The 17,963-nt window shown below is 49.3% G+C and overlaps 1 protein-coding gene across 15 annotated transcripts in view; it reads right to left on the bottom strand.

Moving 5' to 3' along the window:
- TRAK1 (trafficking kinesin protein 1) overlaps positions 1-17,963 on the bottom strand; it is a 155,038-nt gene that overhangs the window by 88,337 nt on the left and 48,738 nt on the right. For 9 of the 15 annotated variants that reach the window (XM_060402107.1, XM_060402101.1, XM_060402103.1 and 6 more), the window contains one exon: positions 12,068-12,364. Coding sequence is in view for 4 of the 15 variants with exons in the window: in XM_027958047.2 (XP_027813848.1) it covers positions 8,374-8,464 (91 nt within the window). In the remaining 11 variants the exon portion in view is untranslated. Of the gene's footprint in view, positions 1-8,373; positions 8,577-12,067; positions 12,365-16,546; positions 16,646-17,963 lie in introns of those variants that run through there. The other 6 variants (XM_027958047.2, XM_027958054.3, XM_027958048.2 and 3 more) reach the window with 3 other exon arrangements.

The raw sequence follows: 17,963 nt of genomic DNA, 5'->3' as shown, positions 1-17,963 counted from the left end.
CCTAAAATCCAGGCTGATCTCCCCTCACTTCCCACCCTTGCTGTGGCTCATTGTGAATAAAGTATCATTTCACAACTCTGTGACCTTGAGCTGGGCCATGGAACTCCCCTTGGCCAGTGGAATGTGAGTGGACATCACTTATATCATATCCAACCAGAGGCTCTGAATATCCCTGTGTAGTTATATTTGTCCCCTTGAGCTCCTGTCCTCTGCCAGGAGAAGAACATGGCCCTAGACAGCTGCCGCCCTAGGGCCAGACACGTGGAACAGCCCTGAACTGAAGCCCAGGCGTGGAAACTTAAGACCAGGAGCAAGGAATAAGTGTTGCAGGAGCCACTGTAGAATCGGGAGTTGTTTGTTACCTAGCATTTCTACAGCAAAACCTAACTAATACATACCCAATTTAAAATCATGTAAAGTATGGCCACTGATAACTAGGAGGATGACGTTTACTGCATAGGGCTGAAATTCCATCACCATCAAGATTTCCTACCAAGAAGTCTAAGCAAGAAAGATGTGGCCATATTTGGCTTTTATAATACCCTCTTGTACAAAAACGACTTCTGGAACTAACTCAAGCAAAGAGCAGATGGGAAGAGAATAAAGGTGGGACAGACCAAGGCAGGAGAAGGGATGGGGCAGATTTCTTCTGTTCTACACATCTAAAGTTGCCAGCCCTAGCTGTCAGACGCTCGAGACAATTAACTCCTCTTTCTTCCGATCCCTTTCAAAAGTTGCAAACCCCGGGCTGCTGCAGGTGGCTGGTCTCAAGATTAAGGCCGCCACTCCTGCAGCCAGTGCTTCCCTGGCCCACTAGGTGGCGCTGCATCCGCTCCCAGGCAGGCCTGCACCCTCCCTCAGGTCCCAGACGAAGGAAGGAGAGACCAGAATACTCTCAGGCTTTCTTCAAACTCAGACTTGACCCTCCCCGCTTTTACTCACCACAAACCCCTACTTAAACAGAAATGAAATAGCATTGAGCAATGGAGTTCAAACCTGAAGTTATGACAACCTGAATTGTCTGTTGTGAGCTTTCTTTAATACAGGGAAAAAAAAATGGAGTAATATTTATCAGATACACTGAAATCTAACACATCGGATTGGGCGTGAGAACAGAATTTCTACCAAAAGAGAAGGGAGGTCAGGGTCCTCCTACCCATTGGCTTTGCCTCCTCCTCATCTTTCTAACCATTAATCCGCAAGAACTTCCCTCTCTCCCACCAAGAACATGACCCAGGTGCATGGTCCACCACACAGATTAAAATCCAGCCAGGGCTGAGAACCGCCTGGAAGACGACCATTTGAGTCTCACCCTGAGCTGACTCTCCGGGGGCCTGGGCTTTGTGTCGGCAACCTCTGGCTGCTCTAGCCACACTAGTTCATTTCCTTCCATCTGCCTTTCAAAGCCCTTGCTCATTTGCGACTCACACTACGCCTGGCGTGTGCTCACTTGTCTACTGTCCAGCCCCTCCACCCGTGGCATCAGGTCCGCAGTCACCTTCCCCACCGTGCCCATCACCTCCCAGTCAGTCAGACACCATCCAACTCCCCGCCTCTCCACTCCTGGACCATCGCCCTCCTGGATCACACCCCGGTCCTCCCAGCTCTCAAGCCCTCCACTCTGACCCCTCCACCACACTACCTCCATCGCCTCTGCCCATCAGCTTGACTCTCACAGCCCTTCCTCCCTCTGTGCTAAGTTCATGGCATCCACAGGACAAAACCCAATTCTGCACAAAAACAAATGGTCCACCTTACTCTGCCCTGCAGCTGGGCTGGGCGGGCCGGGGGGAGGAATCACAAAGCATGCTGGACAGACAGAGAGCCCTAGAATGCCGTGGGCCCCCAGGCTCACCACCCCGTGTCCCCCTCCAGCATGGTGCCCACAGAGGCCTTCGGGCACCAGGGACAGAAGTGAGATGGGCTGGATAGGGTCTGAACAGCCTCTCCCTGGACAGCGAACTAGGGTAATAGCCTCTGCACAGCTTCCAGGTGCCCAGCGCAGGAGCTGGCTGGTCCTCTCTCTCTCCTCCTCTCCCAGAGGTTGGTCGTTCCCTCCTGAGGACACCCCGAACTCCCAGTTCACAGGCCTCTTCTTCACTCCATTTCCCTCTCTACCCAATTTACCTCCATCCAAGAATTCAGAAGGCTTCCTTGGTAGCTCAGCTGGTAAAGAATTCTCCTGCAATGCAGCAGACCCTGGTTCGATTCCCGGGTCAGGAAGATCCCCTGGGGAAGGGATAGGCTACCCATTCCAGTATTCTTGGGCTTCCTTTGTGGCTCAGATGGTAAAGAATCCTCCTGCAATGCAGGAGACCTGGGTTTGGTCCTTGGGTTGGGAAGATCCCCTGGAGGAGGGCACAGCAACCCACTCTGGAGAATCCCCAAGGATAGAGAAGCCTGGTGGGCTACGGTCCATGGGGTCACAAACAGTCAGATATAACCCAGCAACTAAGCACAGCACAGCACAAGAATTCAGAAAATGCCCTGCACCGGCACTGCAGGCAGGGTGAACGGAGGCCCTCTCTGCTCCATCTTCACCTCCAAGGTGCTTCTAGCTAAATCTCGGCGTTTCCCAATGAGCAGTCCAAAGCCCCTCATTATCACAGGAAGTGTGTTGCCCGACACAATAGGGAAAGGGGCCAGCTTTACAACAGGCCAACTTCACCCCCTCCACATGCTGGAAAATACCAAAGAACATTAACCCAGCATGGCCTATAACCTGTTGTCTCTACCTAAGAGGTCCTGAGTCTTGGCCGACCTAGATCTATCTTGGTTGTAAAAACTTTCTACAAAGGGGGAAAAAAAAAGAACTGTGTTTCTTTTTATGAAGTGGAGGATGGGAAGAACTGGGAAAGGAGAGGAAAGGAGAGGACGAGAAGGGAGGAGAAACAGGTGGCAAGGAGGAGAGAAGAGGGGTTGGAGGAAAAAGAGATGGAGGGAGGGAAGGGGACAAAGTGGAGAGAGGAAGAGAGAAGAAAAGGGAGTAGAAAAAGAAAACGGAAAATGAAAGTTCTCCAAGAGCACCGTCTGGAACCAGAGAGCCCACTGGCCCCAGTCTCTATGGCGGTCCCTGTTCTGCAGATGAGACCTTTTCTATCCGGCTTCTTTCACCTCGCACGCTGCTTCCAAGTGCTATCCATGCTATATAGCATATATCAGTATTTCATCCCTTTTTATCCCTGAATCATATCCCATGGTATGAATATACTGCATTTTGTTTATCCAATCATCAACTGATAGACATCTGGGTCTCCTTTCTGGCTATTGTGAATAATGCTGCTTGGAACACACATATAAAGTTTTGTGCGGAATTATGTTTTCATTTCTGTTGGGTACATAACTTGGAGAAAAACTGTTAAGTCATACAGCAGCTACTATGTTTAACCTGAAGAACCACCAGACTGCTTTCCATGGTGCAAGCTTTGGGGAAGTTTGTTACACAGTGACAGAAGACTAATACAAGAGAATTAAACAAGAGGCACTGAGGACAGCATGAAGCACACAGCACTCTGTCGGTGTCAGCTACTATCATCAGAGCACCTTCCCACCACAGGGCCTTTGCTCACGCTATCGTCAATGTGTGGATCGCTCCTTCCCTCTCTCCCTCTCTGCTGACACCTACACAGCCTTCAGATTTCTGCCTAAATATGGCTTTCCTACAGGAGCCTTCTTAGAAATGCTACTTCAGAAATCCCCTTTACATAATCTCTAAGCACCCTGTACTTCTGTGAATTGTGGACATAGTCATAGTTTTGTGTAACTATTTTCAAGACATTTTTTCCTCTTCTGAAATATAAAAGAATCTCACCCTGGCACACCACCCTACCCTCTGTATACACAACAGAATCTCCAGAATACCTCTTAAAGGCCAACAACCCACTAGAAAAATGAGCAAAGACAAAAAGCAGGCTGTTTGCAGAAAATGAGACAAAAGAGAAAGGAGGAACAGACTTGTTCATAATTAAGAAGAAACAAAATGAGATGAAATACCATTTTGTATGACTATCTGATTAACCATGATGAAAATGGTCAATTAAGCCCAAAGACCCCTGCCTCCCCACATGGACGCTGGGCATTTAACAGGTGCAGGCTCTTTGGAGGGCTGTGCTGCGATGCACAGCAAATCCTAAATGCATATTCCCTGGTAGCCCACAGACATGTGAAACAAGTGACCCAAAAGACATACATGCAAGAATGTTGTTCCTTGGGGCACTGTTAAAAAGCAAACACTGGAGACAAAGCATCTGTCAAGAGGGGACTCACAAAAACAGTGGCTCATTCTTGGCCGCTGAGAGGCCAGTATGGTTAACTGCCCTTAGAGCTAATACCTGCACAGCAACCCTATCCACAGGGGCAGCGCCCGCCTGCTCACTATACACTCTAAGGAGGCCAGGTCCGTGAAGCTACAACCAGAACTCAGGCTCCATCATTCCACTTTAGTTTCTCCTTTACATTACTATAAGGCATTCCATCGTTATTTCTAAGATGATGTATTTAGAAGGATTCATTACCTATTAACCTGGTTAATAAAGGAGGAAGTGCACAATGCTTGTTACAAAAAAAAAACCATAATGTCTGAGAACATAAGCAAATGGAAGATGATAATGATAAAGCCAAACCATGAACAACTATGAAGCCATTTCAAAGCATAAGGCACCATAATGTACTGCAATGACGCAATCATAATATTGTTAATGTTTAAAATGCAGATTTGGGTATACGGTATGGTCCCATTAGTGTATTTTCAGAAAAAAAGAATTAGTTGCATAAAAACTTACTGGAACGATTTTTTAATGGTTAAACTGTACCGATGGAAGGGTGATTGCTACTCTACATTGACTACGCTTTGGTACAATTTTGAGTTTTACTATCTGCATCTGTAATTTTTATCATTAAAAGTCTACTTCAATGAACTTAATAGAAGAGAAAAACACACAATGAAGGAGGTTAAATAGGGTCAGAAAGCAACACTGTTGGGTCCAAACCCCAAGGATGCCTGGTCTACAGGAGAGGACAGGTCTCCCCACTCTGCACCTCCTTAAAGATGAGGGGGTATCAGTCCCTACCCAGCAGGGTTGTGCTGAGAACCAAGTGAGTTTCCAGAGCAATGCCTGGAAGCCCGCCAGGCACAGAGCAACTACCCAGTAAGTGTCAGCCTTTGTTAGGATCTGTGATGGCTAATTGTCAACCAGACTGAGCCGGGGGGTACCCAGATATTTGGCCGAACATTATTCTGGGTTGTTTCTGTGAGGGTGTTTTTGGATAAGATTAAGATTTAAATCAGTAGACCGAGTGGAGCAGATTCCCCCTCCATGATGTGGGCGGGCCTCATCTAATCCACAGCAAGGTCTGAATAGAACAAAAAGGCTGACTCTCCCTAGGGTAAGACAGAATTCCTCCTGCCTGACTGCCCTCCAGCTGACATCAGCTTTTTCCTACCTTTGGACTCAAACTGAAACACTGGCTCTTTCTAGGCTGTTAGTGTTCATTGCTCAGTCATATCTGACTTTTTGTGACCCCCACAGACTGTAGCCCACCAGGCTCCTTTGTTCATGGAATTCTCCAGGCAAGAATACTTGAGTGGGTACCATTCCCTTCTCCAGGGGATCTCCCTAACCCAGGGATCGAACCCAGGTCTGCTGCTTTGCAGGCAGATTCTTACGTCTGAGCCACTGAGCCTGCTCATCTCCAGACTGGAATTACACCACTGCCTCTCCTGGGTCTCCAGCTTGCCAACTATATATCTTGGGACGTGTCAGCTTCCATAATTGCATAAGGCAATTCCTTAGAATATGATATGTAAACATATATAATATAATATAATAAAAATAGCCTGTTGGTTCTGTTTCTCAGAAAAGCCCTAACACAAGATCTATGAAATCTGATTTGTTCCAAGTCCAATTACAGCCATAAAGTTCCTGCTCATGATAGTTTCTGCTTGATTTGCTCAAGTTTGTCTGAGGTCAAGAGAAGAAAGTCAAGGTTCTCGGGGCCATGAGTCCCAGAATCACCAGTGAACTGTGTGGCTGGGAGAACATTCAAACCCACCTGCAAGCCACACCCAGCACTCTCTCTTACTGAATCACTTTCAAGTCCCTACAACAAACCTCAGCAGAGGGGGCACAAAAGGATGCTGAGGACAGAGGTGCACGTCTGGCCCTTCCAGTCCCCCTAAAGAGCAGCTTGAACACAGCGTGTGTGAAGCGACAACTGCTCTGATACTTGCAAAGCAAATCAAAGCAAATCCATTATGAAAACCCGGTGCCTAAAGGAACACCCTTAGGAATGCTATTTACAGCTGGGGGACTCAATGTACTGAAGCCCTTGCAAAGCACCCCTGATCAAATCTTTAATGACACTACTCTTTATTTTTTATTTTATTTTTTAATTTGGCCATGCCACGCAGCATGTGGGATCTTCATTACACCACAACTAGGGGTCAGACCCGTGGGCCCTGCATTGGAAGTGCAGAGTCTTACCCAGGGGAATGCCAGGGAAGTCCCTTTATTTTTTTATTTTAATTTATTATTTGCCAGTTTCCTAAAACAGTTTGAAAGAGGCAAAGACTAACACCAATACATCAGATACATTAAAACTTGTCTCAAATTCAGAACAAAAATAAATTATGAAGATAAGAATATATCAGGCATCCGTAACTATAGCCTGTCAATCATATGTCAGGACTCTTACTAATAATTGTAACTAAAATTTACAGTACCTGTCAAAACCCTGTCTAATAAATATTCTACCCACTCACCTAAGGATGAGGAGTGGAGGAGAAGCAAGGTCAGCATGTTTAAAAGACAAAAGTGAGTGTTTTTGTGTTTTGCTGAAGATTAAGTGTTAGCTCTAAAACCAGCATAACAGGGCCCTCCTCCTGCACTGCATTTGCAAAAACAGACCAATTGCTAAACCGGGGCCATTCAACTGAGAGAAGCAAAGATCATTTCTAAGTTATAAATTCAGCAAAGCATGTGCAGTTCCCTAGACTCTAATTCACATTTTCTCACTCTGTAAAAGAAGGGGTGTTTCATCGTCCATTTTTTTCTGTTTCATTTAGCTAAGTAAGGACCATTAACATCATACATTTTCAATGGAAAACACAATAAAAATTTTATACTAGACAGGAATTGATAAGCAAGACTTCACATTTAATTCATAAAAGATGTCCATAATATTTTATTTGAGCATGTTTTCAGAGGATAAGTCACCAAGTCTGATGGCTTAAATTGGTGACAGAAAAGGAACAAATCTGAAATGGTGGCCCTACAATGACAAGGACACCCAGATAGGACAGTTCACATGAGCATGGGGGGAGCAATCCTGGCCGGTTCACAGTGAGTCACTTCCACCTCTGCCCACCTCCAGGGCTCTGAGGGGGAGACCAGATCTCACCTGTGGACACCATCAAAAAGCTGGCCTCAGATAGATGCTAGTTGAACAGAATTACTGACCAAGCCTGAAGATATTTTAAATACACACACACCACAGCATCTCTATAATCTCCCATCCAGAGTTCTCACATGTCTTGAAACCTACAACTGAATGGAATAAGAAGAGCTCAGGCTTCCGAGAAACTCACGGGTGTGTGGTCCCAGACAGACCATGAGTAACAGCATACAGACAAGACAGAAACTAGATGCACCAACTGTCGGACTCTGATCAGCTTAGAGGAAGTGAGCAGAAACATTAGCCCCACAACATGAGACAAGCCAGAGCAGAACCGATTAGCAAGCTCACCATCACCGGGGTGTGGACGGGAGGGACAGGACCAAGCACATTTAATACCGAGGGAAAAAAGAGAAAACTGAGGGTAGAAAAAGAGGAAAGGATGGGGGGAGACACTGTCTGACTGTGTTCCTCACCTTCTGAAAAATCCCTTGCTGACCCAGACACCAGATGAGGCTTTAAAAAACCAGGATAAGACACAGGATCAGGAAAATCATAGAGGAGGAGAGGTCAGAGGTGACCTTGGAGACCTTGCTCAGCCGCTTCAGAGAATTTTGGAGGGCAAGGTGGTGGGCGTCCTGAAGCCTGGTCCCAACTCAGACACGCTGCTCACGGCCCAGCGGGGGTCACCCACCCCTCCTGAGCCTGGATGAGGGACTAAGAGGGGGGTGAGCGGCTTCCAAGGTCCCTCCACTCTGCATGTCAGCAAGTCAATACTGCAGTTTCCCATCCCAGGTCCAAGGACAACCTGCCAAGCTGAACAGAACAGGAGAGAAACGACTTCTCCTGCGGCCTTTCGCCTCTCTGGCCCCAGTCTTCCCAAAGGAAAGCACAGTGGACATGCCGGGCAAACACACTCACCATCTGGCCCCAATCTTCACAAAGGAAAGCACAGTGGACATGCTGGGCAAACACACTCACCACATGAGCTTGTCCGAACGAGCCTGCCTGGGCAGAGTCCTGGCAGAGGCTGGGCCCTCACGGGCTGCCCGAACTGAAACACCAAGGCCATGTGCAGAAAGAGACTCCAGCGGCAGCTCAGAGCGAAGAGCGATCCTCCATTAGCACCCAGCCTGGGCAGCACCTCGGCCCAGCCACCTTCTGCACCTACTCAGCATTTCTCTGAGTTTGCTTGTTGGGGCAAATCCTAAGACTGTGCACTGCCCTGGAAGCACAATGGGTTACGTAACTCCAGGCAGCCTGGGCACCCTATCAGCTCATCTCGTTAAACCACCCCAAACCAAAAAATGACGCACCCCAAAATGTGATATCCCTGGGGAGGAGGAAGGGGAGGGGGAGCGGGGCTTTGTGCTGGGCAATTTGGCTTTGCCTAAAAATTAGAGGGGAACAAAAAGCCTGTTGTTCATCTCAGCGCTCCCTGGGAACCGGGGGTGGCATGGATTTATCTGAGGCTGGATGCCAAGCGGTCTCCCAGGACTGCGCTTGGCAAAGCCCTTGGAGTCCACATACATGTTGTTGGGGATACTCAAGAGGGTTTTCTGGTTTGTGTCTTCCTCCCAAAGACCAACATATAAAGCTTTAACCTGAGTGTGTTCTGCACTGTCTGGCTGCCTTAAGCACGTAACAGTGGCTGTGTTTACACTCTTGCTTACCAAGCCACTGCCAAACGTGACAGCGCTGAGCTGTTTCTCAGCTGTCCCATGGTGCCTGCTTCGGGTGTTCCAGCAGAGAACCGCCAGCTACCACGCCCCATAGGGCTTGACGTCTCAGCACTGCCATTCTGCCATTACTCTGCCCTCGTTTGTCACGTTCTAACTGAAACTACTTTAACAAGTGAAACACTTCCTGGATTTCACTGGCAAAATGCCACTAGAATCCCAGCGGTGAGCTTATGTGTTCAGACAAATGAAAATGCAGTTGGGACACTGCCTCCTCTGGGAAGGCCCCCTGGTCTCCCCCATCCTTTCCTCTTCAAGGCTCAGCCAGGTCCCCTCCTTGGTGTTCTTCCATGTGCCTAACCATTGGTCTAACCATGCTGCATAGCCTATTTCTACTCACTTATTTGTCTCCCCACCTGGACTGTATTCCTGGCGGAGGTGGGGCGGGAACATGTATCTTAGGGTCAGGATCTACATCAAGCCCCACACCTTAGAGCTCAGGGATCTGAAGGCAGGATGCTGAGCTTTTCCTGATTTAATCAACATTCCCCACTTCATGGGAATGCAGTAATAATTAATCGACACATTTCATTCACTCAGCAAATAGTTACTGAGTAACGGCCACATGCAGGTGCTCTTACAGTCACGAGACTCAAGGGTGCACAAAATCCGCGCCCTTGCCTTTGTGATTGCCCTAGCAGCAGCTTTTATTTACCTGCAAGTTTGGTCAACAGAATGCCACCATGGTAGTGCATGGCTAAATCTGGGGAAGAAGCTAAAGCAGGTAAGGGAGATGGGGAAAGGGGTAGACCATTCTCTCTGCAGGGGACTCACTAAAGGCCTCCAAGGAAATGCCATCTGGAGAAAGTACAGTAGGAATCAGGAGGCCACCTGCGGTTAAGGCCACCCAGGAGCTGGGCAGCAGCGAGAACAAAGGCCCTGAGGTGGGATGTTCTGGGTCTGTCCAAAAATTAGTGAGGAGGCCAGTGTATCTGGAATGGAGTGAGCTGAAGAGGAGATGGGTCAAAGGGGCACAGGAAGCTCTATCACTTAAGCCATGGACAGAAGGGAGCCTAGGGGAGGTGTGGAGCAGAAGAGTTAAGCCATCCAACTTTGTATTTAGAAAGTCACTCCTTTAGATAGGCAGAGACTGGACTGCACAGAGGCAAGCAAGGAAGCAGGAAGCCCAGTCAGGAGGCCACTGCAACAATCTGAGCATGAGATGAAGGTGGCTTCAACCAGTTACTGTTGGGGCTGGCGAGAACCAGTCAAACTCTGGACACAGTGTGAACCATGAGTCACTAGACTTCCTAGAGAACCAAGATAGGAAAGAGATACAGAGGTCACGAGTGCCTCCAAGGCTTCTGGCCTGGGCAGCTGAAAGGGCAAAAGGACCATTTAGAAAGACTGCAAAGAAAGCAGGTGGAGGAGGAAACCAGGAGTTCAGGGAAGGCCAGGGTGGTGAGAGAAACCGGTCAGGCATCCACGTCAAATGCTGTGCTGTGGAGCCAGACCCTCACATCTGGCCTTCAGGGAGAAAGTCCAGCATGAGGGCAGGCGCTGGTAGCAGTCAGCACAGAGGCAGGTTCCAACTCCTGGAGCCTGGGGGAGACCACTTAGGGAGTCGCAGACCCAGGAGAGAGAAGAGCTGAGCCCCGGGGCCTCCCAGTTCCTGGAGAGGAGCAGCCAGCCAGGTCAAGACCCAAAGCCAAGGGAGGACCACATTTTCAGGAGAAGGGGGTGGCTGGAAGTGTCAACTCCTGCCGAGAAGGCTGAGGATGGACAGCCGAACTGCACGAGGCCATCAGTACTGGGGGTACGGTGAGGTCTAAGCCTGTGTGTAGTAGACACACGAGAGAACAGGAGAAAAACCAGAATCGGCAAACCAAAGAGCAGAGACAGGGATGCTGGCTGTGGGGAAAAGAGCAAAGAAGCATTCCTTTTAAGCAGGAGGGTGTGGTTACCTGTTTTTGTGCTAATAGGAGAGACACAGGAGCAAGGAGAAACGGATGGTATGGTAGAGACAGGACAGGTGCTGGACGCGTGTCCTTAGGGGGCCAGGCAAGTAGCAGGAGGATTCAGCACACAAGTGGAGGAAGTGCTCAGCACCCAGGGGTTCGGCTGGGATCCCCGGCATCTCCATGCCCCTCCTGGCCAGGAAGCTTTTGACATGGGGTGGGGTAGGGTGGGGTCCTCTATGCTTAACTGGTGAGAAAACGGTGAAAACCAACTGGAAGCAAATCTGCATATCCGAAACTGTCAACAAACATAATTTCCAACAAGAGTGTGAAAGCAAGCAGTGCAGACAAAGTGAGACCTGGGCAGAAACTTCGATAAAAACGCAACTGGATGTATCACAATGATCCTCACGGCTGTTCCGCACACCAGCCCTCATTGTTCCCACTCACAGCCCCTCCGGTGCTGGCTCCAAACACTTGTCACAAGGATCCCTCAGGGAGAGAAACAAGCCAGAGCTCCATTACAATGTGCCTGAATAGCAGGTGCTGCCAGTGCACTGGGTGGGTGGGGGGTGGATCCCCCTGTTCCCAGGACACTGGGAAGGTGCGACTGACACAGGCGTCCATGAGAACTTGAACTTGACAGTGTGCACAGGGCCCTGTGGGGAGTTCCCCGCTGCTGCAGCCCACAGCACCATGGCGTGTTATTTTCATTACACCTGTTTTATGTCGGAAGAAACAGAGCCTCAGGGAGAGGGGCAAGGGACCAAACCACCCTGAGCACCGCTACGGGCCGGGCGCACTGCTCAAGACTCAGTGCTCCCATCTTTAACCTTCAGGACAATTCTATTACACAGTGTCTTCATCTCAGACAGTTCAGTTCTGGACAGCAGGTCCCACGATCCCAAAGCTGTGACTCCTTGCCCTTTGGTGGTCTCTCCTCAACCTCCAGGTCCCTTCTCAGACCCCCTCCTGCGGCCCCACCATTACCCAGTCCTCACTGACTCCCCCATCCCTGCCAGGGAGAGGCCCCCTTACCGGTGATGGTGCAGGCATCTCGGTACCCTCTACAGCTGGGCGCATCTTCCACGGCCTCGCTCACATAGTGCTCCTCGGGGATGCCCAGGCCACAGGCTAGGACTGCATGGTTACACGCCTCCGAAGGGGGCACAGAGTTGGCCAAAGTGTCGTCGTGCAGAGCTGTGGCGTCCAGCTTGGCAGGCTTCACAGGGAGGTGCCTACTGCCATCGGTGGCCCCGCTGCTGGAGTCTGGGGCAGTCGGGCAGACAGCCCCCAGGAGGTCTGGCACACTGGCAGCGGCTCCTCACGGGGAACCTAAGGGACAAGTCAGAGACAGGAGCACAGTGACTTAGAATCTCTGAAAAAAATGAACAAAATCTTCAGAAAATAAGAGCCCTCAGATGATGAGTGATCACGTTGCAAATTTTGTTTCCTTTGAGCCAAGGTATTTCAACTGAATTCTTCAGTTTCAATAAAGAATTGCAGGTGAAGTTCTATTCAACCACTCAGGGACCAGTACAGACTGAAATACAGGGCATGTGACTTCATTTACTAACTGAAACCTGTCTGAAAGAAGCTCTAAGCAAATAGACAGACTGGACCACAGCTAAGATGAGGGCACCTACCCTGATATGGGGCTCTCCAGGTTGCTCAGCTGTAGAGAAATGCCTGGCAGTGCAGGAGACGTGGGTTTATCCCTGGGTCAGGAAGATCCCCTGGAGAAGGAAATGGCAACCCACTCCAGTATTCTTGCCTGGAAAAGCCCATGGGGAGAGGGGCCTGGTGGGCTACAGTCCATGGGGTCACAAAAGAGTTGAACACGACTTCGCAGCTACACAACAACAACCCTGAAATGACCATACCCAGGCCACTTAGCAGCCACACAGAGTGTGGGAAGCGCGGTGTGTGAGCATTCTGTACAAGACACAGACCCATCTATCTGTTTGCTCAGTCACCCAGTGAGTGTCTGACTCTTAGTCCAGCTCTTACCAGTCTGATTTTTACAGCTGAAGGACAGGGGTCCTCAGAGAGGTTCAGAAGTTTCCAAAGGTCACAGAGCCAGGTGTGAACTAAGAAAAGGGATAGGAACTCCGTGGGGAAATGATCCTAGGCACCTGGCCACTGCCCCTCACTCTAGTGTATGCAGACATTTCCAAGACTTCACACGGGGTTCAGGAACAAAGCAGGCGCAGCCCTGGACGCTCTCTGGCTCCGGCCAACCCTGGCACACCAAGCAAAAGACTTCTTTCAGGCAAAGGAAACAAACGAGGCTTAAGGAAAGTGAGGGTGGACGGCCCTGAGAGATGAAAGCGCCTCTGTCTTACTCAGTTCTACTTGGGGAGCTTGCGGGAAGGAGAGATTTTTCTTAGCAGAGGAGTGAGAAATCCTGCATCCGGGTCAAGCTGTCAGCAAAAGAGGGGCCAGGAAAGGAAGCAGGAAAAAAGAACACAAGCAGACCAGTGGTTTTGCATTTGAGCTGAGGGGATTATCTTGCCTCTCGCTGGGGTCCTTGGCCCAGGTGCCCTGCCTCACTCTTCTCCTCCACTCGTGGTCCACGATTCCAGCCCCCAGGCTATCAAGCCTAATCCAGTTTGCTGCCAACAGAAAACATGTATGCATGCTCCTACAATTTCCTTCTTCTCCAGCATGGGATTGTTTTTGCAGCTCAGAACTTGAGCTAAAACCCCCCAGAGCTGTGTGACACTGGGGGGACAGTGTTGCTCCCCCAGGCCTCAGCCACACCATCATGAACAAAGAAGGGACTGAATGAGCATCAGAAAACCAGTCGCCTTGCAGCTGAGCCACGCCAGGAACCCCAAATGCAGGTAGGCGGAGCTGCAGGAGGGCGTCTGTGTCCTCCTCAGCCCTTCCCCCACTCCCCCAGTGATATTAGCATGAACCCTCTGCCACCCATGTGGAGGTGACCTCTGGCAGGAGAGTCAAGTGACACTGTGCAGACAGAGCTGCCCTCTGTGAACACGAATCACTCATTTCCCAAGAGATAAAGGAAGAGGTTCCTCGAGGACAAACTTCCTCCAGGCTGTCAGAAGGAAACCAGAACAGAACTTTGGGGCTGGAGGTCCAAAAGGTGACAAGGAGAAACCCATGCTGGGGGATGGGGGAACCTCTCTAGGATCAGCCAGGTGCCTGAGCTTTCAAGGTTTATGTTCTGGGGGGGCAGAGGCAGCCAATATATCCAGGGACTAACTTACAGTCACAGTTCAGCAATTCTGAACCAACAGGTCCCAGAACAGCAAAAGTTTTCATCAAGGGACAAATTGTTTACCAGGACCATATAGCCCTCTACTTCTACTGTGACAAACTGCCACAAATTTAGTGTTCTGAAATAGTCATTCGTCAAGGCAAGACTGCTATAGGTTATAGCAGTCCAACAGGAGCCTTGCCAGGTGGGCTCCAGCCAAGGCATCAGCAAGGCTGAGCTCCTTCCTGGAGCTACAGGGAAGAACTCATATCCAGGCTTATTCAGAGTTGTTGGCAAAAATCAGCTACCTGTGGCTGCAGGACTGATGACCGTACTTCCATGTTGGCTGTCAGCCTGGGGCTGGTCTTTGTTGCTCGGGACTGCCCGTGTTCCTTCTCATGCTTTTCATGGGCTCCGAAAGGCTTCTCTCCAGTTCCTGCACGTGACCCCTAGGTCTCAGAGCCAGCAAAGGCATGTGGAGTCCACATGCTCTATCTGCTTCTGCTGCATCTTTCTCGCCTCCTCTCCTGTTCTTTTCTGTTTTCAAAGGCTCATAATCCAGGACAATCTCCCTGTCTTAAAGTCATGTGATCAATAACCTATTTCCATCTGCAAAGTCCTCTCTTAGCAGTACCTAGATCACTGCTTGACTGATTAACCAGGGGATAGGAATCTTGATAGAACAACTTGAGATTTTGCCTCCCTCAAGGGCCTTTGGTTCTAAAAGAAACAGGATGCATTAGAAGGCCCCACATTTCCCCAAGCCTAGTGAGAAGGCAAACCAGTCAGCCCACAGCCATCCAGACCCTTTTGGTTCTACAGGAAGATTTAGATCCAACGATGGGTATCACACAGGACTGGGTTTAGTCCCAGCTCAACCATTCCCTACAGACTGCAGGGGTCAGGTCCCAGATAGACTCATCTATAAAACATGGGTACCACCAACCAGTTGTCAAGTTGCTGGAAGAAGATAGTCTGCCAGGCCTAGGACAGCAGGCCTGAAACTGAATTAAAAGTTAGGAGACCTGCCCTAAGGATCATAAGCATTTAAGTACCTGAATGTGCAGTGAGGGATTTTTTCAATACTTATTTTTATCTTAGGAACAATAACATTAGGCCAGGGAACTTGCAGGCTGTGGATGGTCCTAAAGGAAAAGGACCATTTGAAATCAGGGTGAACACTCCAGAACCTTGACACCTGCTTCAGGATGACTTGCTTACAACCTATTAATATCTTGACTATGGCATGACTGGCACCAGAGCTCCCCCGTCTCTGGCCAGGGCCATGTGCTTTGTTGCCATCTTCAACTACTTCTCTGAGCAAACTGCTGCCTGCTTAACAGGTGGTAAGATGAACATGTGCTTTTTGAAAGTGCAGAGAGCCCCAGCATTCCTTGCAAAATGAGCTGCAGGTCTGGCACTGGGCTTGGTCTTTTAAATACATGACCTTGTTCAAGGTTCACAACCTATAAAGTAATATCAGTAGCTGCTTTTTACAGGAGAGAAAACGGGCTCAGAGAGATTAAATAACTTATCCAGGATTTGAACCTAGATTTTTTTTTCCCTTTATCATATTTTTTCATTGAAGTTTAGTTGATTTACAATGTTGTATTAATTTCTGCTATACAGCAAAGTGATTCAGTTATACATATATCCATTCTTTTTCATATTCTTCTCCCATATCTCCAAAGGATATTGAATATAGTTCCCCGTGCTACACAGTAGGACCCTGTTGTTTATCCACTCTAAATATAAACGCTTATATCTGCTAACCCCAATGTCCCACTCCATTCCTCCCCCAACACCTTCCCCCCTTCGGCAACCATAAGTCTGTCCTCTATGTCTGTGAGTCCGTTTCGCAGACATTTGTGTCACATTTGAGAGTCCACATGTATGAACCTAGATTTAAATGGCTCCAAAGATGCTGCACTATCAGAGTTGTGAATATACTGTGCTTATGTGTTTAAAGTTGTTCTATGTCCAATGGAGAATCAGACGTTTCATGGGATCTTGACCAATGATCATTCTCCTGCATCTGTCCACTGTCTTTTCTTTCTAGTTCTACCAGTTTATTGCTACCAACCCGTCACACTCCACCCTCATGCGCACGTGCTCAGTCATGTGACCCCATGGACTGCAGCCCGCCAGGCTCCTCTGTCCACGGACTTTCCCAGGCAAGAATACTGGAGTGGGTTGCCATGTCCACTGTCTTTGAAAACAAGGCTCTTGCCATAACAGAGGCAAAGGAACTCAAAACCCCATTGAGACCACTCAATTCCTTGCAAGAAATATACCTCAGATAGCCCAGAGATGGGGTCTGGCCTCCAGGGCCATGCCGAGCTGGCTCACAGCTGATGGGCGACCGTACTGGTTTGCTCCTCTTCTACCACCTCAACTGACCTTTCTGGCCAGCTCCTTAAATAACAGGACAAGGGGCTAAAGAGCGGAAAATATGATGTAAGAGCTGAACAGCTGGAGAGGGAGGAGATGAGCTGCAGTTTTGCAGCAATAGTGCAGAACTGCCAAAAGCAGCCACTGGTCGTACAGGAGGATACTGCTCACTGAGGGCTTTCACATGGGCGTAATGCCCTTTGTCCTGTAAAATAAATCTACAGCACAGCTTGGTAGATCTCCTTATTTTGTGAGGTAGCGGGTAGGGAATTTAAGCGACTTGCTCAAAGTTTTCTTCATACAACTGGCAAGAAGCAGGACTGGAAGTATTTCTTATTTACTCAAAAATTTCAGCTACTGCTACACCACAACACTGCACAAGGAGGGAGCAGTTTGGGAGAGGGCATATGTGGCTACCCACAGAACAAGTAAGAAGACTTGGAACAGCTAATATCAGCAACTATAGCTTCCCTGGTGGCTCAGACAGTAAAGCGTCTGTCTGCAACGCAGGAGACCTGGGTTCAATCCCTGGGGTTGGGATGATCCCCTGGAGAAGGAAATGGTAGCCCACTCCCGTACTCTTGCCTGGAAAATCCCATGGACGGAGGAGCCTGGTAGGCTACAGTCCATGGGGTCGCAAAGAGTCGGACACGCCTGAGCGACTTCACTTTCACAGCCAGAAAGTCAGAGCCATGCTGGGAACCAAGGCCACAGGAAAGGCGATGCCCTATGGTCTCCAGGAGGGCTATCATGGCCTTCTGTGAAGTCCTATGAGACCCCTGAGGGTCCCTGGCGAACGAGAGGCTGGGACACCTGGGGACTAATACTGGGGTGACTGAAGGAAGAACTTGAGCATGGGATGGGGGCTGCACACTTGTGCCCATCACGCGTGACCAACACCTGTGCCGTCACACGCATACAGCACTTGCACCTCACGCATGAACCCGACAGGCGTGCCTGACACGTGGGCAGCTGCCGTCACGTGCCCTTGTCATGTGTCCCCGCCACGTGTCGCTGACCCATGCAGCAGAGATGTGCGCCCGTCACATGCCCCTGACCCGTGCACCGGAGAGGTGCACCCATCACATGAGTGGCTCCTATACATGCACCTAGTATGTGTGGGACGCCTCTGTGTCTTTCCTCCCTTGCTCTGTCTCTCTCTTCCACACGTTCTCATGCCTAGGCACCCACATACACATGTGAAATAAATTTCATTCTTCAGGCTATACTCTTCTCCAGCTCTGAAGGTGAATCTCACCCCACCCCAACCACCCCACTATTTTTTTAAAATCAAGAATCACTCAAAGAAAACTTCCATCA

This window comes from Ovis aries, chromosome 19 (assembly GCF_016772045.2).
Source record: "Ovis aries strain OAR_USU_Benz2616 breed Rambouillet chromosome 19, ARS-UI_Ramb_v3.0, whole genome shotgun sequence".
Classification (NCBI taxonomy): domain Eukaryota; kingdom Metazoa; phylum Chordata; class Mammalia; order Artiodactyla; family Bovidae; genus Ovis; species Ovis aries.
This window is presented reverse-complemented; position numbering and strand designations above follow the sequence as displayed.